The sequence below is a fragment of the Pararge aegeria genome, chromosome 1 (assembly GCF_905163445.1).
Source record: "Pararge aegeria chromosome 1, ilParAegt1.1, whole genome shotgun sequence".
Classification (NCBI taxonomy): Eukaryota; Metazoa; Arthropoda; class Insecta; order Lepidoptera; family Nymphalidae; genus Pararge; species Pararge aegeria.
The window spans coordinates 14,391,773-14,415,273 of NC_053180.1; the positions used below are offsets into that span (position 1 = coordinate 14,391,773).

Here is a 23,501-nt window from a genome sequence, read left to right on the forward strand (position 1 = left end):
GCCTTAAAAGGTTATCACGCTACCATCTTAGACTGCATCATTACTTAACCCCAGGTGAGATTGTAGTAACACTGGAATAAAAAAATGCTGTTGATGTATTGAAAATACAAAATAAAATATGTAATTTATAACAAATTATTTATTTGTAATTTTAATAAATGTACAGACAATGATGACACTGTCCTTTCTTTGTTCTATTTATTTATCAATAGGTGTATTTGCCACAAATCATTCTTAAAACAATAATATGAATGAACGGTAATATATTATAGAGTATAATATATTTTCTTAAATACTCAAAATTGTCATTCATATTATAGCAATATACCATTAATTGTATTAATCAACAACATGCACAACATTTAAATGGAAGTTTAAAGTAAAAAAATATTTTTGGCTTATTTCATATCTGTGGTAAGATTATTCCATTCTTTTGGACACAACTAAAATTGAAATGCATGTGATTACTAAATAAAATCATCTCATTAGTCACATGTATTCTATTTCTGGGCTAAACTTGCCCCATAAATGATTTCACACTCCCCAAGATAAAAAACCGTTATTTAAAAATCGTTATGGAAGTCTTCTTGACATTGATAGTTTAACCGCCCTAATTCTGTTAATCAAAGTTGATCATTTGGAAATATTTTGTAGTTTCTTGAAAAAATCACCAGGCAGCTTTTCCTAATTACATTAATCCGTAAATAACAAAAATAAAAATCTAATTATAAGTGAGTTGGAATGATCGTTCATTGTCCCGCCGCAGAGTGTCGTGCGTCGTTTTGAGCGTATCCAGTTTCGTTGAAATCTGCGCTATCGAGTTGTCTATCCACTGCATTGATGACATGTGAGCGTTTAGTATACGCCCTATTTGAACAATCTGGAATAAGAAAATAAATACTTTATAAGCAGACTTCTTCAACTTACCCTGGTGGAGTATGATAAACAATTTAAAATGGCTTGCACAAACAATTTTAACACAATTCTAGCATTCTCTTGTTGACTTCAAAACAATGACGAAAGAATCACAAAACAAAACTTGTGACCTAAACCTAAAAACATAATATATAGCTAATGCTATACATTTATAGAAACTGCTCGAAGGTGGTATAAATATCAAGTTAGAAAACAATGACAGACTGAGAAAGCGGTTTAAATTATTACATCTTTACGTCAGAACGGAAATTAGAATGCGGGGGATGTATTTGAGACATTTCTCGCATCTTGAATTTGTGTATTTGTTTATATATAACACACACCAGCAAGCCAGCAAAACAAAATTAATAACATGGAGATAACAAGGAAAGTTATGAGATTTGAAAGAAACTCACTGGATCATTGCTATCCTGACTCCTGTTGGTTTCATTGAGGTGTTCAATGACTTCCTTCAGATCTTCTGACATTTGACGGAGTTGTGTGTCTAGAGTCTCAGCTAGTGAATACCTGTACAGAGTGGATGGTAATTAAAATAATAATATATCCCCCACAATTTTGATTCATTTAATTTTCTCATTAATAAGTAATGAAAAAATACAAATTTAACACTGAAAGCAAATATATTATTAAAACTTCAAAACAGATTTTTTTTCCTATGAAAATTATTACAGCAAAGTAGTAGTGGTGAATCGATAATAGCTTAGTGGGAAGGACTTGGAATCCCACCTTTGACTTTTTTAAGTTATGGACGTTTTAAGCAATTAAAATATCACTTGCTTTAACAGTGAAGGAAAACATCGTGAGGAAACCCGCACCCCTGAGAGTTCTCAATAATGTTCTCGAAGGTGTGCCGAGTCCACCAATCTGCACTGGATCAGCGTGGTAGATTACGGCCCTTGACCCATGCCCTGTAGTGGGCACGACTAATAGCTGATCGGTTGATGTGAATGGGTTGGGGACGAAATACACAAAGTAAAACAAGGAAGCGAGCCATCGAGATTTGTTCTGTGGGAAACTATCTAAGAATGCCTCTTTAAAAACAGTGACCAAGTCCAGATTGCGTTCACAAAACCTAGAGGTTGGGGCGTTCTTAGCAAGAAAACTCCAATATTCATTCTGCACTTGGAAAATACTTATGGAAAGGCATAAAGAAAACTCACATGTGTTCTCTCTCGGGGTCTTTCATTCTATCGCCTGAGTCTTCTTGAAGTTGTTTCTCTAGCGGCGCCAAAAGGGCTTCCAGCTCTTTCTGTTGAGCCAGCACAAAGTCCAGCTCGTGTTCAAGACCGGTTTGTTCATTCTTTACTGTTTCCACAGCATCGTTTAGTTCTAGAATCTGCGAAAATTAATTTTATAAATTTTATATCTTCCATATACAAATTAGTCATGCTAGTTTGGCTCGTAAAACATAAATAGCTTGATGTGAATTTGAATATGTATTTATTTTTGAACTGAACTGTCTGATTGATATAATTAACAAAGCCTGTCAGTTTACTATCATCGCTTCAGGAGTATTAATATGATATTGTTAACGATTTGTTACAATATAAAACTATTGCTTCGTCAAAATTGTCTATTTTAATATACAATGTGTAAATGATAACCGAAATAAAGCTTCATATGCTTTAGAGGTACACTATGTACTGTCTCTAGAGACTTATGTGTGAAACCGAAAACCTAATAGTTTTTGGGTACTCCTGTAGTTTTAAATAAAGTAACTCCTGTAACTTTATAAGCTAAGCGTTGCGTAGCGTTAGTACTATGCGCGTGTCGATCTTTTAACTTTCATAGGGTTGTCATAAGTAGACACTTAGAATGTTTTAAATTAGTTTTTATGGTAAAATAAATATGTTTTCTATCCTTATGCACCCTTGAACATTATTTCGTAATTCGGTTATACGTTGTATAATCCTATGTCATACCAAATTGTGATCAAGTTCCAGTTTCAGATATATAGATCTACTAGCTGTTGACCGTTTTGTCCGCGACTATTAAGAACTTTTTTTTTAATTTTTTAAATATACTACGACAATATACACACATCGCCATCTAGCCCCAAAGTAAGTGTAGCTTGTATTATGGGTACTAAGATAGCTGATGAATTTTTTTATGAATATAATACAAATAAATACTTATAATATACAGCTAAACGCCCAGACACTGAAAAACAATCATGTTCATCACACAAACATTTTCCAGTTGTGGGAATCGAACCTACAGCCTAGGACTCAGAAAGCAGGGTCGCTGCCCGCTGCGCCAGTCGGCCGTCAAATATATACTAGGGAAACGTTTTCTGTGCTTTTTGGAACTATAAGCCAAATTTTGTCAAGATCAGTGCACTGCTTGAGCCGAACATAGGTAACAATCTGCCACTCTTTCGGGCAAACGATAACAATAATTCAGTTGACACTAGCCTTCTCTCCATTGGCGACTAAGAGCCGGTCCCATGCGTTGATCTGCGTGGCCTGGTTGATGAAGGTTCTCTCCTGCTCCTCTAACTCCAGCGTCCACTTGTTGATGCTCTCCTCTAGTTGTGAGAACGTTATCGATGATACAACTGCGGGGGGTGCTGCCGCTACAGTTCTGAAATAAGATATATAACCATTATATGAAATAAAGAGGGCACAATTATTTAATTAGCTTCACTTGTATGTTTGTTTTTATGTGCGTACGAGACTCCTTTGGACTTGAATATGACCCTCTTCAAAGTCTGATTTCATGCAAACTTTGTAGATATATCAAGGACCGATGACAATACATAATTTGATAACATTATTCCGTTTATGAATTTGAAAAATAACTTTTGTCGATAATTCTGATTATCTTTTACAGATTAATTTGGCTCTACTAAAAATAAGAAAAATAAAAAAAAAACTTTTTAAAATAAACTATAAGGTAGAAATTAGTTTGGTTTTTTTTTACCAAATAAACAAACAATAAAGATAATTATATTAATTGTTTGGTGTATTAAGAAGCATACTTTATAGAGTGTAAACGACGTGGTGCGTCGGCGTTATTAATTTAATCAGTTGCGGTCGTTTCATGCAGCAGATAAAATAATTCGAATAGATGCTTGATTAAGCTTGGAAAGTCTGCATCCAATACTTTTAATGACCTTTTACTAGAATCAGCTTCCCAGTTTCTTCTTGTGATTTTATATGAAATGGGAATATTAAAACCAACCAAGTAATTTTTGCTATTATATAGCACTGAGCTTTAAGTTGACGCTTAAAGTGAACTCGCTATCTTATTGTTTGATATGTATTAAATCTTGTTTGATCAATAAAGGGAGAAAAAGGGCAGAGGTCCTTGATGCAATAATAAAAAAGCAAATATTTAAATTTATTGTGCTGTATTATAAATAGACCTTCAGCCATCTCCGAGAAGAAGTGGCTGGTCTGATTGTATGAAACACTCACGTAGTAACTGCGCTAAGTGTGGGCATAGTTGTGGCTGTAGATTTCCCAAGAGCTAATATACCAGAGGGCGCGGTGGCAGACGCTGAAAATAACATTACATATTATATATTAATGTATGTAAACTCATTAAGAATTATATATATATATGTGTTTATGTATTAAGGTATGTTGATTTATTTCTCAGGCTTATAATCTCTGGCAAATGGTAATAAAGTTTACTTTTGTTTATGTTACATAAATTGCATTTGTAAGCAATTTATAATTATAGAATATTATAATCATCATATCAACCCATTACCGGCCCACTACAGGGCACGGGTCTCCTCCAACAACGAGAAGGGGTTAAGGCCTTAGTCCACCACGCTGGCCCAAGAGAAATATAAAATATTATAACAATTTTATTTTTTTATTTATTTAGAATACTTTATTGCACAAACTTAGAAACAATACAAGGAAAAAAAAAAAAAAAATAAGTAAGATTACAAACAATTAAAAAAAAAAAAAAAAAAAGTTAAATACAGTTGTGTGCAAAGGCGGCCTTATTGCAAAAGCAATCTCTTACAGACAACCCTTGGTGAAAGTAATAATAGAAAACAAGAGGGACAGTGCAAACAATGAAACATACACAGGCAAGAGAAAAAAAGAAAAAAAAATAATAATTAAAAATATATATATACTACATACTATATAACATACACATATAAGAATTAATAAAATAAATATATAATAAAATAAACATATATATATATATATATATATATATATATACACATATACATGTAATAAATGTAATAAACAAATGCATATACATGTAATAAACAAATGTATGTACCTCATAGTAATACAATCTTTTGTACTAATACTATTTACTCATAAACACAATCTGCTAGGTAATACTTAGACAATCTGGTTTTGAAGATGGGTAGGGATTTGGAATTGCGAATTTCAGAGGGAAGGCTATTCCACAATTTGGCGGACTTACAGGTAAATGAATTACTATAGTATCGTGTGTGACTAGCTGGGATATGTAAACGATTGTCAGAACACGATCTTAGATTTTGCTGTTCAATATTAGAGCCAAGAAAGGAAAAACGCTCCTTTAAATAAGATGGCGCATGGGGGTTATATAGAACATAATATAGAAATGAAAGTAAGTGTAAATTGCGGCGCAGCCTGATCGGAAGCCATTTCAACCGGGCTCTGTACTCGGACACGTGGTCAAACTTACGTAGTCCGAAGATAAACCTTATACAAAGGTTTTGCAAACGTTCAAGCTTCTTGAGGTGCTCATCAGACAAGTCAGGATAGGAAGAGTCGGCGTAATCCAAAATTGGAAAGAGAAGAGAATGAGCTAAGGAGATTTTGGTTTTTATAGGAAGAAAGTTTTTCCAACGCCTTAGGCATCCAATTGTTGCAAATAACTTTCGGCTTACAACAGCTATATGAGTTCCCCAAGTTAGAGAGCAGTCAATGTGTATGCCAAGGTTTCTGACAGTTGAACTTATAGCCAGAACTGTAGGACCAAGCCGGATCGGAGGTAAGTTACTTGGCAACAACACAACAATTGTTATAGAACAATTGTTGTGTTGTTGTGAAATTTTAAACAATGTTAAAAAAATGAAAGTCTTTGTAATTTAGGCTTTAGGCTTTTTATCAATTATTTGTTGGAGTTCTAGCCTTGATTAAAAGATAATAAATCTTTATTCACTTCCGCTTTTAATAATACTTAATAAATGCAAATTTAAATTGAATCGCTTAGTGATTTCATAACTTACTGTTTTTTATTCATGAACACAACCACAGGTTATAAATACAATTTTTAAAGGAAATGGCCGAAATATGCACCAGGTATGAATTAATTTTTATCAACTATTTGTTTTATAGCAGTAAAATATTGAAAAAAGAAATTTCAAGATTTTTTATGTTCAAAATCAGACATCATTTAGACATTTTTATTTTAAGTACGATGATAAAACCTATTCCTTTGATGGTAGATTAACTCATAGACGTAGGAAAGACTGGTCTATGGTTTTTTAACCGGTAAGTTTATAAGTAAGTTCATAGTGTTAATATATAAACAGGCCAGAAAGTGAGCAAAAAAAACGATTTTTACCTTCTGCTGTATAGCTATATGTTACTTCGTTATGAGAGAAAACTACTGAGAAAGAAGATCTTTATTAATTTAATGACACAGATTTCATATCTGGGCCTTCTCGGCCAGACTTCCATACAATTTTCGGACAATCAAATGTCATCTCTGACCTTGCATTAAAAGTAAAAAGAACTTACTAGTCCCAGAAGTAGCAGCCGTTGAGGTTGGTTTAGCAAAAGATAGTCCAGTTCCAAAGCCAAGTCCAGTTGATGTAGTACTAGCCGAAGTTGATGTCCCAAATCCAAACCCGGGTGCAGTCGTCGAACTGGTCGCTTGACTAGTTTGTGCTGTACCGAAGCTCAGAGTTGTTGCTTGAGTAGTTTGAGCTGTAGTCCCAAATGAGACAGGTTGAGATTGAGTGCCAAACGCTAAAGTTGACGCAGGTTGAGTCGTCGTTGCAAAAGAGGATGGAGTTGTTCCGAAACTCAATGGTTGGCTTGTTTGAGGCTTCGCACCAAAACTTATGCTGGTCTGTGGTGCGCCGAAAGCGGGGGTTGTTGTAGTTGTTCCAAGATTTTGAGTTGTTGCTGTTCCGAAAGCTGGAGTTGTAGTCGCTCCAAAAGCTTGCGTTGCTGAGGTTGTTCCTAGATTTTGAGGAGTTGTACTGTAAGCGGGAGCTGCTCCGAGATTTTGATTTGCTGATGTTCCAAACGATTGAGCTCCTGCAGCTTGCCCAAATGTTTGAGTTGTTGGAGTTGTACCAAAAGATAATTGAGTTGTTTGAGCTGTACTGAACGCAGCTTGAGTTGTTTGAGTTGTGCCTGGAGTTTGAGCAGTTTGAGTTGAGCCAAAAGCGGGAGTTGTTCCGAAACTAGGTTGAGATGTTTGAGCTTGAGTAGATCCAAAAGCTGGTGGTTGAGCTTGAGTTGATCCGAAAGCAGGAGGTTGAGCTTGAGTTGCTCCAAAAGCTGGTGATTGAGCTTGAGTTGATCCGAAAGCAGGCGGTTGAGCTTGAGTTGCTCCAAAAGCAGGTGTTTGTGCTTGAGTCGAGCCAAAAGCAGGTGGCTGAGTTGTTGCGCCAAAGCCTGGTGAAGCTGTAGATCCAAAACTGATAGGCTGAGTGCTACCAAAACCGGTTGAAGCTTGACTTCCAAAAGGAGAGGTAAATTGTCCTGATAAGTTGAGACCAGTTTGTTGTGTGGATTGCTGTGTTGTGGGTGTTCCTAAGTTCAACAATTGTTGCTGTTGTTGTGGCTGCTGTTGTTGCGGCTGTTGTTGTTGTGGCAGTTGTTGTTGAGTGGCCTGTGTTTGACCAAAACCAAATCCGGGAGACGTTGTTAGTGTACCAAAGGCTGGTGCTGGTGCTGAAATAAAAATTTATAAATGGAGAAACCTTGGGTTGCATCCTTATGCTAAATAAAAATGGTGATATCAATTCTAACATTTTTTTTTATCGTATCTAATAAAACAAAATGAAATGAGGTATATCCGTAACTTTCTCTAGTGTGTTCCAATTTAATTTAGTAAAGATCTGATCTGATCCTATGATCTATTTAAGTCTGTTTAGTTAGATTAGACGAAATAAATATAACACGCCTATCTATAAAATTCAACGTACTGAAAGAATGTTTTGACTTTGACATACCTGTGGTAGCGGCTGCAGTAGTAGATCCGAAGCTAAACGGCTTTGATCCAAACGATTGACCAAAGCTAGATGTGGCCGTGGCTTGTGTTGTTGCAGTACCTAGGCCAAAAGCTTGTGTTGTTTGCGGAGCTGCCAATGTTGTAGCCTGAAAAAAAAAATTACATGAACAGCAAGAAAACAATGAAACTGATTAACAACAAGTATGTAACTGTTGTTAGGTACACACAAGATTTAATTCTCACTTATTACAGAGATATACATAGATGCTTTATACTAGACCTACATAGATAATAAGTATTAGAGTATTATTATTATACTCGTTTTTTAAATTTAAATCTTCCATTAATTATCAATAGTCTATAATAGTCCACTGCTGGACTAAATGCTTCTACCAATAGGAGGCCTTGTCCATAATAACCACGCTGGTCCGACGGGTTGGCGATCGCGGTAGATTGTATACCAGAAGAATTTTGCCTGTTCTCCAATATATTGCCGGAGTCGCCTCGTTTCAAAACTGTTGTCACCACACGGCATTGCGGAATATACTGTACAGTAATACCCCGCTTTACGCGACCCCGTTATGCGCGGTTTCACTATAACGCGAATTTCAAATTTCGAGCTAAAATGCCTCGCATTACGCGAAAGTGTACGTATGGTGTCTTGACCGTGTGTCAAACAATTAAAAACCGTGTTGGTTGTTATGAACGTATTTTACAAGAATGTAAAAAAAAAACGCTACCCCAAAAGACAACAGATGTATTTTTCCGTAAAAAATAATTAATTAAAAGTATGTATTATATAGTGTTCTAAGAATTAAAATGATTCGTATTTTTTGTATTAAATTTTGACTATGTTTAATCATAAACCTCGATACGCGCGAATTTCAATTAGCGCGATTTTTTCCGGAACGTATCCTTCGCGTAAAGCGGGGTACTACTGTATATTTTAAATACCATTTTAAAATATTTTTTCATCATTTAATAAAGCATATTTTTTTCATTTTTTCATTTCATTTGTATCTTAGATAAATTATGTAAAACTGTTATTTGTAATGTTTTTATCACTATGAATTAAATAAATTTATTATTATATATTTTTTCCCCATAAAGTAGCACATAATGCATTATGTAGAACTTTATTAAAATTATCATCTATCACTAAGACTAATTACTACGATTTTAACTTAAACTTATACATTCTATCATCAACAGCCATTGTGCGTCCACCGCTGGACATAGTGAGATGTATGTGGGCAAATAAAACGACCGTCAGTTACGAAGACCGGTGTATTACTGAGTATAGGTATAACTTATGAGTAATGAGATACACATCATTCCTCCACACTTAATTTTTGAAACCTGGTAACAAAAACAACATCTTTAATTAACTTACAATAATTATAAAAAGGTAAGTAACTAAGTAAATTACATATTAACGAGCATCAAAAATATTTCCGGTAGTCAATTTTATTTCTAGATCGTTTTTGACGTGAGAGTGTGGGCGACGGGGCCTGTGGCGCGATGGCCACATTTTCAACTTGAGGAGAGTGGTCACATTCTGAGGCTGACGTCATTGGCGGTAACGTTACTGCCACACTCGTGGCGTCAGTGCACCCTCGCTCACTCTCTCCGTCCTCACAGTCACCCCATTCTTCCCTATCACCCCCATCCGACGCACTTATGTCATCGGGCACCGTTGTTCCTTGAGCTTCATCAGTTCCTATCTTGCCCGCCCGCTCCTCAATGGGCTGGGTATTTGCGGGCAACAAGCGCTGGTCAACAATTAGCCCAGCGTTAGTGCTTTCAGCGACCTGTGCTGGCGGTTGAGTAGTGGACTGATGAAGCTTGCTACCATTGGCACTCTCGACAACTTTACGACCAGTATATTTAATTATTTGATCTGTATGTCTAATACAGCAAACTTCAAGGTCATAAATAAAAATTTTAAACATTTTGTTCCCTATCTTCTCTCTTATGGACCCTAACTGCCAAGTTTCCTTCCGTGCGCTGTACCATCTGGCCCAAACGAGATCTCCGATGTTAAAATGTCTTTTTCCCGTCTGTACTTTTAAGTTTAGATGATTTTTATCAAGTGGTAAAATAAGATCTAGACGGGATCGAAGATTTCTACCGAACATTAACTTGGATGGCGTTTCGCCAGTGGTGCAGTGCACGGTGTTCCTATAATTAAACAAATATCCTAATAACAGCTCGTGAGTCTGATGAGTCGTCGAGCTATTCTTTAGTATACATTTTAACATCTTTTTACATGTCCTTACAGAGTTTTCAGCCTGACCGTTACTGGGCGGATGATATATGGGTGTCGTCATGTATTTAATTCCGTTGGATGAACAAAAGTTTTTAAAATCGTTCGAATTGATTTTAACATCATTGTCAGACACCAGTACCTCCGGAAGCCCGAATGTAGAAAAGATACTTTTTAATTTCCCGATCAAGGCTTTGGTCGAAGTTCCATTGTTCATATAAAGGCACTCGAGCCATTTACTAAAAGAATCGACTACTACCAGGTACACCCGCTGCTCGACGGTCATGTAGTCTATGTGCAGGCGATGCCAGGGAGCGCGCGCGGCCGGCCACGGCGCCGGCGGCTCGCGCGGCGGCGCGGCGCGCGCCTGCACGCACGTGTCGCACGAACCGATCCAACGCTCGATGTGCGCGTCCATCTGCGGCCACCACATGCGCTGACGCGCGTTACTTTTACTCTTAACGATGCCTAAATGAGAGTCGTGCAATTCAGTCAACATCTTTTCTCTTAATACTGAAGGAATGACGATTCTATGTCCCCTAAAGAGGCACCCGTTTTCGAATTGCAAATCTGACTTGCATTGAAAATACGGCAAAACTGATTTACAGACTATTTTCCTAGGCCAACCCCGTTTCATGTACCGAATAACCGTTTGCAACGTGGTATCGCTTTCCGTCATCTGTATAATGTCACGAGCTGTAATGGCCGCGGACGATTCATCCAAAAATCGGAGGGCGTAGTGAGCATCTACGTCGTCGCAATCGGTTTTATCGCTATTTTGTGAGGGCGTGCGCGAAAAATAGTCAGCCACTGCATTATTTTCACTAGACACGTACTGCACCGTATAATTGTATGCTGACAAAATAATAGCGTACCTCTGTAGCCGCAGTGCCGTTGTTACCGGTATACCCGTCTTACTATTAAAAATAGACACCAAGGGCCTATGGTCGGTTTTTAATATAAAGGGTTCTTTACAACCGTATAAATACTGATGAAAACGTTTAACACCGAATATAATAGCCGTCGCCTCCTTCTGTATCTGGCTGTAGTTTTTTTCGCTGGCTATTAATGAACGCGACGCGTACGCTAGAGGGCGCTCGCTGCCGTCTTCGGTACGCTGCGACAGAACGGCACCTAGCCCGTCGGGCCCCGCGTCCACCGCCAGCACGAGCTGCGCCGCGGGCTCGAAGTGCGCGAGTACGCGCTCCGAACACAGGTGGCGGCGCACGTCTGCCACGCTGCGCCGCTGGCGCGCGCCCCACTCCCACGGCGTATCGTTACGTAGCAAATCGTGAAGCGGCCTCAATAAGGCTGACGCGTTAGGAATGAAATGCCTATAATAATTTACAAAACCTAAAAATCTTTTGTAAAAGTCAATGCAATTGCAAGGGCAATGTTGTAAAAGTCGAAAGTGTGTCGAGCAGGGTAGCATACCTTATACTCAGAATTACCAAACGGTATTCGTTGAAGGTCATACAGGTATACGCGCCGACTTCGGCACACCCAGACGAGGATGTAGAGGTTTTGTATGAGGACATTTCAAAAGCCATACATGCCTCGAACACCTACTACAATATTGTGATGGGGGATTTCAACGCGAAGCTTGGCGAGCGAACTGGTTCAGAGTTGAGGGTGGGGCAATTTGGGTATGGGCAACGGAACCACAGGGGTCAAATGTTGGCTGACTTCATGGAGAAGGAGGGCCTTTATATGATGAACTCCTTCTTCAAGAAGCGGCCACACAGGAAATGGACCTGGATAAGCCCCGATGGTTCCACGAGAAACGAGATCGACTTCATCATGTCGACCAAACGGCATGTATTCAATGATGTCTCTGTGATCAACAGGGTTAAAACCGGAAGTGATCACCGTATGGTAAGAGGCACATTGAGTATAAACGTTCAACTTGAAAGAGTCAGACTGGTGAAGTCTACACTCCGGCCTACTCGTGCCCATATTCAAAACCCCGAGAGCTTTCAACTAGAACTACAGAACCGGTTCGGTTGCCTAGCAGATTGCGACACTGTGGACGATTTGAACAACAGGCTGGTGGAAACTGTCCAAACAGTCGGGTCCAAATTCTACAAGGCCCACCGTAGAAACAAGGCCAATAGGTTCTCAACCAATACACTCAAGCTTATGACGGAGAGGCAAGAGATGAGACTACAGTCTATAGCAGACGCGTCCGCTTACCGGCGGATTAATAGGCAGATCTCTAAATCACAGACTCGTGATATGCGGCACTTCAATACAGAGCGTATTAAAAATGCCATCGAGCAAAACAGAGGCTCTAAAGTGTTCGCTAGAGATCTGTCTATCGGTCAGAGCCAGTTGATGCGACTGAAGACCAATAATGGTAGTCTTGTCTCTTCCAAACCTGAGATCTTGGGTGAGGTTGAGAACTTTTATGGACAGTTGTACACCACAGTACAGACGCCTGTTGAAGATTTGGCTAAGGATCCTAGAGCCAAATTAACTCGACACTATACCGAAGATATCCCAGACGTCAGCCTATACGAGATTAGTGTGGCTCTCAAGCAGCTTAAAAATGGCAAGGCGCCGGGTGATGACGGAATAACGGCAGAACTCCTGAAGGCAGGTGGAAAACCGATACTGAGAGTCCTTCAGCGATTGTTTGATTCCGTTATTCACCAAGGCACAACGCCAGAGGCATGGCACAGGAGTGTGGTGGTTCTGTTCTTCAAAAAAGGTGATAATACCTTGTTGAAGAATTACAGACCCATCTCGCTGCTGAGTCATATCTACAAGCTGTTTTCGAGAGTCATTACGAATCGTCTCGCTCGTAGGTTTGATGACTTCCAGCCTCCCGAACAAGCCGGTTTCCGTAAGGGCTTTAGTACCATAGACCACATTCATACGCTGCGGCAGGTTATACAGAAGACTGAAGAGTATAACCGGCCACTTTGCTTAGCGTTTGTGGACTATGAAAAAGCCTTTGATTCGGTGGAAACTTGGGCTGTGTTTAGGTCACTGCAGAGATGCCGAATTGACTACCGGTATATCCAAGTGTTGCAGTGTTTGTACAAAAACGCCACTATGTCAGTTCGTATACAGGATCAGACTACGAGACCAATCCAATTGCAGCGAGGCGTGCGACAGGGAGATGTTATCTCCCCGAAACTATTTACCGCTGCGTTGGAGGACGTCTTTAAGCTTCTGGAATGGAACGGACTTGGCATCAACATTAACGGCGAGTACATCACTCAACTTCGGTTTGCCGACGATGTAGTCATAATGGCAGAGACTCTGGGAGACCTAAATACGATGCTCGATGGCCTCAGCAGAGCTTCTCAACAGGTTGGCCTACGAATGAACATGAGCAAGACGAAGATTATGTCTAATGCTCATGTTCCGCTTCAACCAGTAATCGTTGAGAACACTGCACTCGAAATTGTTGACGAATACGTATACCTAGGACACACGATCCAGTTAGGTAGGTCCAATTTCGAGAAGGAGGTGAACCGCCGAATCCAACTCGGATGGGCAGCGTTCGGGAAACTCCGTGCCATCTTTTCGTCAGAAATCCCTCAGTGCCTGAAGACGAAAGTCTTCGAACAGTGCGTGTTGCCAGTGATGACCTATGGCTCTGAAACATGGTCGTTAACTATGGGCCTCATAAGAAGGCTTAGAGTCACTCAGCGGGCGATGGAGAGAGCTATGCTCGGAGTATCTCTACGCGATCGAATCAGAAATGTGGAGATTCGTAGAAGAACCAAAGTTACCGACATAGCTCAACGAGTCGCGAAGCTTAAGTGGCAATGGGCCGGGCACATAGTTCGGAGAAAGGATGGACGTTGGGGTCCCAAGGTGCTGGAATGGCAGCCCCGTACTGGTAAGCGCAGCGTTGGTCGACCCCCAACGAGGTGGACAGACGACATTAAGCGCGTCGCAGGTAGCCGTTGGATCCAAGCGGCTCAGAATCGTGGAACTTGGAACTCCCTACAAAAGACCTATGTCCAGCAGTGGACGTCTATCGGTTGATGTGATGATGATGATGAAAAATCTTTTAACTTCGGTAACATTGCTCGGCTCCGGTGCATTAATTATGGCTTCGACCTTATCGGGACAGGTCGTTAACCCCGCTTTACTTATAACGTAACCTAGGTACTTCACGCTTTTTTTAAAAAACTCGCATTTATTCTTCTCTAAACGTAACCCGGCGTCACTCAATTTACTAAGAACTTCATCGAGCCTTTTCAAATGAGAATTCCTATCGGAACCCGTGATACATATATCATCGAGCCAAACACTGACTCCATCTATACCCGAGAGCAGGGTTTCCATCGACTTTTGAAATATCGCAGGAGCATTGGCTAATCCATACACTAACCTGGTATATTTAAAAAGCCCCTTGTGGGTGTTAATCGTGGTAAGCTCCTGAGAAGAATCATCTAGAACAAATTGGTTGTAAGCGTTCTTTAAATCTATTTTGCTATATCGCTCACCCCCTCCCAGTTTTGCAAATACCTCTTCAATTCGAGGCAGGGGATATTTTTCAATCAAAAGATCCCTATTTAAAGTGATGGAAAAATCACCTGCGATCTTAACTTGACCATTAGCTTTCAGTACTGGCACTATAGGGGTGGCATAGTGTGAGAAATTAATGGGAATTAAAATACCTGAACTTACTAATCTGTTAAGCTCTTTTTCTACCTTATCTTTAAGGGCAAATGGTACGGTACGCGGCTTGAAAAATTTGGGAACAGAATTATCTTTAAGTTGCAACTTAACTTTAAATTTATTGAACGAACCCAATTCATCGCGCCACAGTTCGGCATATTTTTCTACTAAGCTTTGCACATCTTTATCATCACTTAAAGAGTTAATTTGAGTAGTGATGATTAAGTTGAAGGCAGACATAAAATCCCTGCCTAATAGAGGTGGACCTCCATTTTTTATAACAAATACTTTCAACTTTTTTTTTAAATTATTAAAAATGACCTGAATACAAAAATAACCTAATGGGGAGATTTTATGTCCACTGTACATACACATCGTAACATTACTTTTTGATAGTTTATAATTTGAAAACTTATCACTAAACAATTTATCTGAAATAACGCAAACCCCAGAACCTGAGTCAAGTTCCATAGTCAATTTAACGTTACCTAAAATTAAGTCAACTAGGATAGGTTTATCACTCACGTACCTTATGTTAAAATTTTCACATTCCTCACAAACCTGACGACCTTCGTTGGGCTCGTCATCCCCGACATGGTAAACACCCGAACTCACACTAGAACAAACCTTTTTAAGGTGACCTTTGACCCCACACTTTTGACACCGATACCCTTTGTAACGGCACTTGTCACCACTTCCATGGTTTCTCAGACCACACACTTTGCAGCGCGAACTGTCACGCCGATTCGCTGAATCATCTCCGCTCGCACCAGCGCGGTCGCGCCGAGCCGGTGGAGCGCGGCCAGCGCGGCCTTGAATCTTCGCGCGGAATACCGGCTCCTCCTTGACTTGCACTGCATCGCTCCCTGAGACCGATACCTTCGCCTTCTTAGCACTCTCTGCTTGTTCTGCCAATTCAATAGCTCGAGCCAATGTGAGCGTGGACGGCTTCTGTTCAAATAGCTTATCGCGTTCTGGCCCAGAGCTCAAGCCAAGGACGAAACGATCCAGCAAATTCGTTTCCAAGGCGTTGCCGAAGTCGCAATAGGTTGCAAGACCCCTTAGTCGCGCCGCCCAGTCTCCTAATGACTCGCCTGAACTCCTGCACGCTGCATAGAACTTCGCTTTATCAGCAAATGAACACTGTCTGAGCTTGAAATGGCCGTCGAGTAATGCAACTAGCCCCGCGTAACTAAGAATATCCAACTCGTGAGGGTAAGCCAAGTTACGTACTAAGCGGTACGTTTCATCGGTGATATGCGTTAGCAGAACTCCAATCTTACTTTCTTCGTCCAACACTTTATTAATTTTCAAAAACTGCACTAATTTTCCTTTAAAAATTTGCCATTCACTTGTTTTGTGGTCAAATATTTGCAGATTCCCTAGGTAGGCCGACATTTTATTTATTAAAATTAACGAGGGTAAGTTATCCCGCCGCGTCGCCACTGAGATGTATGTGGGCAAATAAAACGACCGTCAGTTACGAAGACCGGTGTATTACTGAGTATAGGTATAACTTATGAGTAATGAGATACACATCACATAGGCTTCTTTCAAGCAGCGCCAACTTTTCCTATTTTGGGCTTTCCTGCCACTTTTCGGAGGTCGTCGCTCCATCTAGTTGGGCGTCCGACACTCCGCTTACCGACACACGGTCTCTAGTCGAGGACCTTTCGGCTCCAACGTCCATCGGTCCTCCGACAAACGTGACCAGCCCACTGCCACTTCAGTATGCTAACACGAAAGGCTATGTCAGTTACTTTAGTTCTTTGGCGAATCACTTCGTTACGGATCTTATACCTCAAAGAAATACAAAGCATAGCACGCTGAGCGACTTGAAGTTTGTGAATTAGCCTCGCTGTCAGTGTCCACGTTTCGGCACCGTGAGTCATGACCGGCACGACGCACTGATCGAAAACTTGTCTCCAGGCATTGAGGTATGGGTGACGAAAAGACTCGGCGGAGTCTTTTCCTTAATATCTAAGAATTCGGTCAATTGACTTATGGTATGTGTACATAATATGAGAGACACTTAAATATATATTCCGAGGAGACACTTAGATATTATTCTTAGAGGAGGCCTGTGCCCAACAAGGAATGATGTTTACAAGTAAAGAGGTATAGCATTAGGTCCCAAGCGGTGGCGTGCACAGAGTTTTTGACCAGGAATGGAATAAAATGTTAAAATTCCCCTCTAATATGAGTTATATAAAATAATTTGGGTATGCAGTGCTTTTGTGTATGTATGAAGTGCACGCCACTGGTCTGGTCCCAGGCCTGAGTGGTTTAGCTAAGCTGTAGATTATATGCCATTGTAAAACAACTTACAGTATTTGGTTGTGGAGCCGGGAAACCAGGTGGTGTGGAAAGCCCACCACTAGGCTTGGCGAATGGGGATCCAAATAATGATGGTGCTGAAATTAAACAGATACATTTTTAAAACAAGTCAGTGTATTGAATTATGTCCATATCTATGAATAATAAATGGGTCAAAACAAGAAACTGAGGTCTGCGTTAGCCAAGCATTGCTACTTTTTTTTATATAGTAATATGTGACAGACCACGCCTTGGCCTACCTGATGGTAGATTGAAAACCATCACCTTTAAACTTCACAAGGCATGCAAGAAACACATCCTACAAAGTATGGTCCTATGTCCATCAACCTGACACTTACGAGTAAAATCCTCATGCACCTGTAATGACACCAACAAACAGTGGCGTGCATAGAGGGTATACACAGGCTATGCAGATGATATAAAATGAAGAAAATCTCCAGTAAAAGCTATAAATACTTAAGGGTAGGCTTTTTACAACTCTTACAATGCCTATCCTTAGGTTTGTTATAACTCGTACTGCAGATTTTCTTCATTTTATATCATCTGCATATTCTGTGCATACCCTCTATGCAAGCCACTGCCAGCAACCATGCTGATCAGACTAGAACACAGTAATGCTGCCTCCAAATGTTGGTCTAAAGTTAAAAATGTAAGTTCCATGAATTATTACTTAGATTTTTAATTTAAGATAAACTTTTAACTTTAGACCAACATTCTCATAACTTTCATCCAAGCTACGAAGCTGATTATTTTATGCATAAAAGTACAACTCATGAGAATTCAGTTGCAAAAAAATAAACTCTAAAAAAAGTATTTTGCTTTTTTCAGAAATTTTTCAAGATGGCCATGTCGATATTCCACTAAAAATCGAAAAAACAATCATAACCACAAAACTACAAAAAATCGTAGAACATACATGTGGGTGATTCTGGTACCACACAACATATCGGACCAAATTTTTTTTTTATGACGTCTACTGACCGGCCACCTTGTATATTATGGCACTTCTACATTGGAATTCTTTAATAACAACACATTTGTGTTAATTTTATGTATTCAACTTTTAAATAAGGTAGGAGGTAATCTCAGAAAAAATTGGTTGTGTATATCCAGCTGGAATCATTAGTCATATCATAGTTACAATTCTTAGTAAACTGGGAACATGGAACGAGGAAAAAATAAGAACTTGCCTTAAAGAAAGTATTAACAAAAAATTGCTCTATCCATAGTCAAGTAGAAATAATTACCTTGTGTACCCGGTGAACCAAAGGCAGGTGCCGCTTGTGGACTCGCACCAAATGCCTGGGGTTGCTCTGCCTGAAATTATTATGGTTAATGCGAAAGTGTGTTTAGTGTTTCTTCTTTTGGTCATTCAGAACGGTTGAAGATACTGAGATAGTTTATGGCCCGGTTTTTATGGCATTGTTCCAATATTTTAATTTCATAATGCTAAAATGGCTGAAAGGTTTTTGATTGTATATGGTATAATACATAGGACACTACTCCTATACCTATATTATATAATTTTTTTTAAATTTAACTACTCAACTGATCATCACGAAATTTTGCATACAAGTTTTTAGGTGGTCATACATAACATAACATTTGACATTATGTCACAACAGGGGGGGAGTGAGTCTTACAACAAGTAAGGGGTTCTAAAATATCATAAAATTTGTGTGGTGCTATTAATGTTTGTGCCATCTTACCGGTTTTTGGGGCTGACCGAATCCTGGACTACCAACTGTTTGAACAGGTGGGGCATTGAATGCACCAAATGCTAGGGTTTTGTTCGTTCCAAATGCTGAGCTGGCAGTTGTAGAAGCAGGTGTTGAAGAAACTATAAAGATAAAATGCTTTAAAATCCACACATTTGATAGCATTAAAATTGGTTTAAATTTCGGTGATGGTGGATGTCTGACACATGGATGGGCATGGAGGGAAAAATGACAATAGTATAATGTATTAAAAATCTATAAGTAAGATTTTTTGCTGAAACACATCTAACTTAAACTTGCAGGGTGCAGATGTATAAAGTCTATACAAGAAGGTGGTGAAGAGACTTCAACACAAGAAATCTGTTCCTGCCATAGTATGAGGATAGATGCTGTATATTTCTGGAGAAATATAAATCGGTTGATAAGTTTGTTTACTTTAAGAAACTGTTGCGCCTTCCTCCTCGGACAAACTAGTGAAAATGCAAGCCAGAAGTTCTTAAAACTTGAACAATGCATGTAGATTTCCTTATAGAGGAATCTTAAAGGGGTTATTGTTCGTTTGTGACCTTTAAGTATCTACAAAAACACTTTTTTGTCAGTAGATGAATCTAGTGCATGCAATCTAGAAGAAAAAAGTGCAACCAAGCGATTTAGAGTTCTGGTTGTATGATGTATGCAACATTGAATTAAGGATATGGGTTTAATTTAACTGCAGTACCTCTAACAGATAAGTCTATTACCATCTTAGACTGCATCATCAATTATCAACAGGAGAGATTACAGATGAAGGTTAAAGTGTAGTGGAATGATTAAAAAAATAAGTTGAACTGTAAAGAATAAAACATTCATTTGTATAACTTACATATACTCGTTGAAGATGTAGTTTTTGCTCCAAAGTTAAAGCCACCAAATGCTGATGTTGCTTGGCCGCTAAACAGATTTGGTTTGTTATCTGTGAAAAAATATAATTTATTGCATTTTCCCTAAGACACTTTGCTCTACACATATATCTAATAACATTTGTAACATTACAAGATTTGTTTGGACTATACAATAAGTACTATTCTACTAGTAGGTTATATACTATTATTACAAAAAAGCTTAATACTAGGAAAGTAAAGTTTCAAATTAAAATTTCATTAATTTCAAGTAGGCCTACTTGAAATAAATGAAATTTGAATAAGTTTATAAGCACTTTTGAAACAACAAGTCAGTCTGTTTGTAGTGACTCTACCACCGGTTTGGAAGGCAGATTCTTTTATAGTTTAGACCGCTTAATTTTATAGTTTATCTTTAGAATTTTTCTGTCTTGTGAGGGATGAGAAACGAGTGGCCTGTTTCCAAGCCATGTAGTTAAGGAATTCATCAATCGTGTAGTAGTGATTGATTAAATAAGTTTTGGTATATTGTTTAAATGTTTAAACCCAGACAACAAGCAGATATCACTAATTTTTTTCTGTTTCTAGTAATTATGCAAATGAAGCTAAATTTTCATAATATATCATGGATTTCCGCAAAGTATCGCCTTCTTCTATCCAACGTTCCGAGTAAGACGATTGTTTATATAAACTTTTTGTTTGTAATTACTTATGTTTTGTTTAATATAGATATATTATTATAAATATATTGCAAGGCCACTGTTAGTATACCTATATCTTTTAATTGGTTAATAAACGCGCGTAAACGTAACATAGGTACTTAAGTTGATTGTGTCGAGCAAAAAGTCTCTAAGATACAACAATGTAATATGCGAATATCGAAACGTTTTTACATTGTTCAAAATCAAAATTCATTCATTTCAAGTAGGCCTAATATAAGCACTTTTGAAACGTCAAGTCTGTCTGTTTGTAGTGATTCTACCTTCTTCCTTTTGTTTACTTGTTTACGATTTCCGGGAGGAGAAATTTTGCCCTCAGAAGCTATATAAGTAGCAGTTGTTCAACACAATTAAGTTAATTTACTTTGAGAGTGAAGTCAAGTAACATTGAAGTGATACTTTAGTAAAATAAGTGTAGAGTAAAATAATATAGTACCATTCTGGACTACTATTTATTGACCTGCAATTGGAAGTGTGTTCTGGAACTTTGTTCTGCATTAAAGTCTTACAAGAGTCATATGCTGTTCTAATTCCAAATTAACAAACCCTTGTATGTAACACTATTCAACTAGCATATTTTTCTATCACAGAGAGTGAGTAACAGTGTAGCTTAGTATAGTTTAATGTAAAGGACTACATAAAACTGAGTGCAAATAATGACAAAAATTTATCAACAAAAAATATTATTTGTACTTTATTGTGACATTTGAGACTGAATTATGTCAATCTTTATTACCAACAATAAAAAGTTTACAATAATAGTAAAATAATAATAAAAATCTAGATTAATATACTGTTTATAATTAATAAATATAATATTTATAAAACCCTCTATATTGAAAGTGACAGGGTGACATTAAATCTTAAAGACTTCATAATATTCCACAATTTCGATTTTAACTATATCTTTTCACACACATTAACAGTTAGCTCCAAAATACCTAGGATGGGTATTTAGCATTCTGAAATAAGACAAATTGTGTATGTGTATAAACAAAAAATCCATTGAAGTGGTGAAAGTATTTTTGAGGTGATGGTGATAATTATCCATTTTTTTTTCTTTTAGCTCGAAGGCTAATAACTGTGTCATAAGTTTGATTTTTCAGTTTGTGTACCAAATTAACAACACTGACCTTTTAAAGCTCTATTAAAAACAAATCATATCAAAAGTAATAGATAAAGCTATCTACATAATTTCAGCATCATAAATTCTACCTGTAGCAGCACCAGCTTGAAAAGATTTTGTAGCATCGCCACCCCCAAACATTGTCCCTAAAAGATATTTGATACTAATTTAGTTTTCTTATATAAATAAATAAATAATAAATAAATAACATCTTTATTTGGAACAGTTAAAAAAATGAATACAAAATTAATTTGGTCACTTTGTAAAGTGTCTTTTTGCTTTCTTCCAACATCATTATAGAATGAATGAAATGATCATTTATGAAATTCATCAATGGTATAGTTACTGTGTTTAGATATATTCTTTGACTTATCCAAATGTAAATCTAATATAACTTTCAGTATCATGTTATAAAATAACGTCATGCAAAGGCTTTCTCAGTATTACCTCTGTGGAATAAATTACGTGAAGATTTGATAGCTGTATGATCAATGTTGAGGAACAGACAATATCAGATTTACATAAAGCATAAGTGATAATGCTGCACTATCATGAGATCATTATGATCAGGCATCGCGAGTCACAACTGTAGCGTTTCGGGGTGTTTCATGCTTTCTAATGCCTATAAGCCTGTAACCTACGACTGAACTTTCTAACCTATTCATAATATTTATAGGATTGCGCCTATCAAGTAAAGAGCTTTAAATTACGGTTGCCCTATTTTCTGGATCAGGCGTTTCACTTCATAACTTTTAATACAACAGTCAAATGCCGGCAAAATCATAACGATTTGTAAATTCACATACCTGATGCGGTATTTTTGCCAAATGTATTGCCCGCGGTTGTTGTAGGTTGTCCTAGTGTGAAATTCATCTTTTCTTCAGTAATCCCACTTATAGAATAAGAATATTTTTAAGGTTGACGACAATGACTAAATTATAATTTTTATTTGCAAAATTAACTCAAAGTGCAAACGACCAAGAAACGTCACAACAAATAAAATGCCGCCATTTTTAACAATGTTTCCACATTACAAATACTTGTGGGTGCGTTCGATTTTATAAATTAATAGTGTACTCAATCAAAAGAGCTCAGTATTTATATCCTCTTTGCTAGAGTGTTTTGCCATTTATCTTTGATTCAATAATTCGAATAAGCGTTTGTGTCCTGCTAGAGACAAGCTAAGTCATGGTTTATTAGGTTTAAATATACTTACGAACAGGTAATATAATTATATGATAAAAGTTAACAAAATATTATGGTTTACGCCCGACAAAAGAAAAGCTTTAAATATGTAAATTGTCCGATTACACCATTATCAAATCTATGAAGTACACCGAACTACGCAAGCTGCACGTACATTGATTTAAAGTTTCCGCTCGCTCGCATAGATCTTTCGTATAGCTTTGCTTTAATAACTTTTTAAGTTATGAATTGGACTAAGTTTACTGGAACCGAGGTAAGATAGTGATAAAAAAAGAGCTCTGCTTGGGTCATATATCATGACCAGTTTGTTGCTCATTCGAACAATCAGTTCAAATCAGCAACAAACTGGTCATAATGTTAAGCTCACATAGTGAGTGATAACTTGCGGTTAGTTAGGCGATAGTTAAGATATAGGTACTATGCATTATAATTATTAAGTCTTCATTTTTGTATGATTTTAAAAACAATTTCTCACCATGTATAAGTTTCAGTACAAAAACACAAAAAAAAACATTTAAA

At 37.9% G+C, this 23,501-nt stretch overlaps 2 protein-coding genes across 3 annotated transcripts; both read right to left on the bottom strand.

Moving 5' to 3' along the window:
* Nucleotides 1-121: 121 nt before the first annotated feature.
* LOC120630836 (nucleoporin NSP1-like) lies at nucleotides 122-22,772 on the bottom strand. Of its 2 annotated transcripts, XM_039900172.1 has the most exons (13): nucleotides 22,583-22,772; nucleotides 21,866-21,922; nucleotides 19,916-20,005; nucleotides 19,045-19,175; nucleotides 18,583-18,652; nucleotides 17,327-17,412; nucleotides 8,093-8,237; nucleotides 6,645-7,811; nucleotides 4,356-4,437; nucleotides 3,351-3,519; nucleotides 2,097-2,272; nucleotides 1,332-1,443; nucleotides 122-880 (listed from the first exon to the last, which is right to left on the bottom strand). In XM_039900172.1, the coding sequence occupies exons 1-13, from the start codon at nucleotides 22,647-22,649 to the stop codon at nucleotides 722-724; spliced, it is 2,511 nt and encodes an 836-aa protein (XP_039756106.1). In that variant the 5' UTR covers nucleotides 22,650-22,772; the 3' UTR covers nucleotides 122-721. The 2 variants fall into 2 exon arrangements, with proteins under 2 accessions (XP_039756106.1, XP_039756186.1); XM_039900252.1 differs by lacking the exon at nucleotides 21,866-21,922.
* LOC120630965 lies at nucleotides 9,357-16,529 on the bottom strand. The gene is made up of 2 exons (XM_039900377.1): nucleotides 15,528-16,529; nucleotides 9,357-9,450 (listed from the first exon to the last, which is right to left on the bottom strand). The coding sequence occupies exons 1-2, from the start codon at nucleotides 16,394-16,396 to the stop codon at nucleotides 9,423-9,425; spliced, it is 897 nt and encodes a 298-aa protein (XP_039756311.1). The 5' UTR covers nucleotides 16,397-16,529; the 3' UTR covers nucleotides 9,357-9,422.
* Nucleotides 22,773-23,501: the final 729 nt, after the last annotated feature.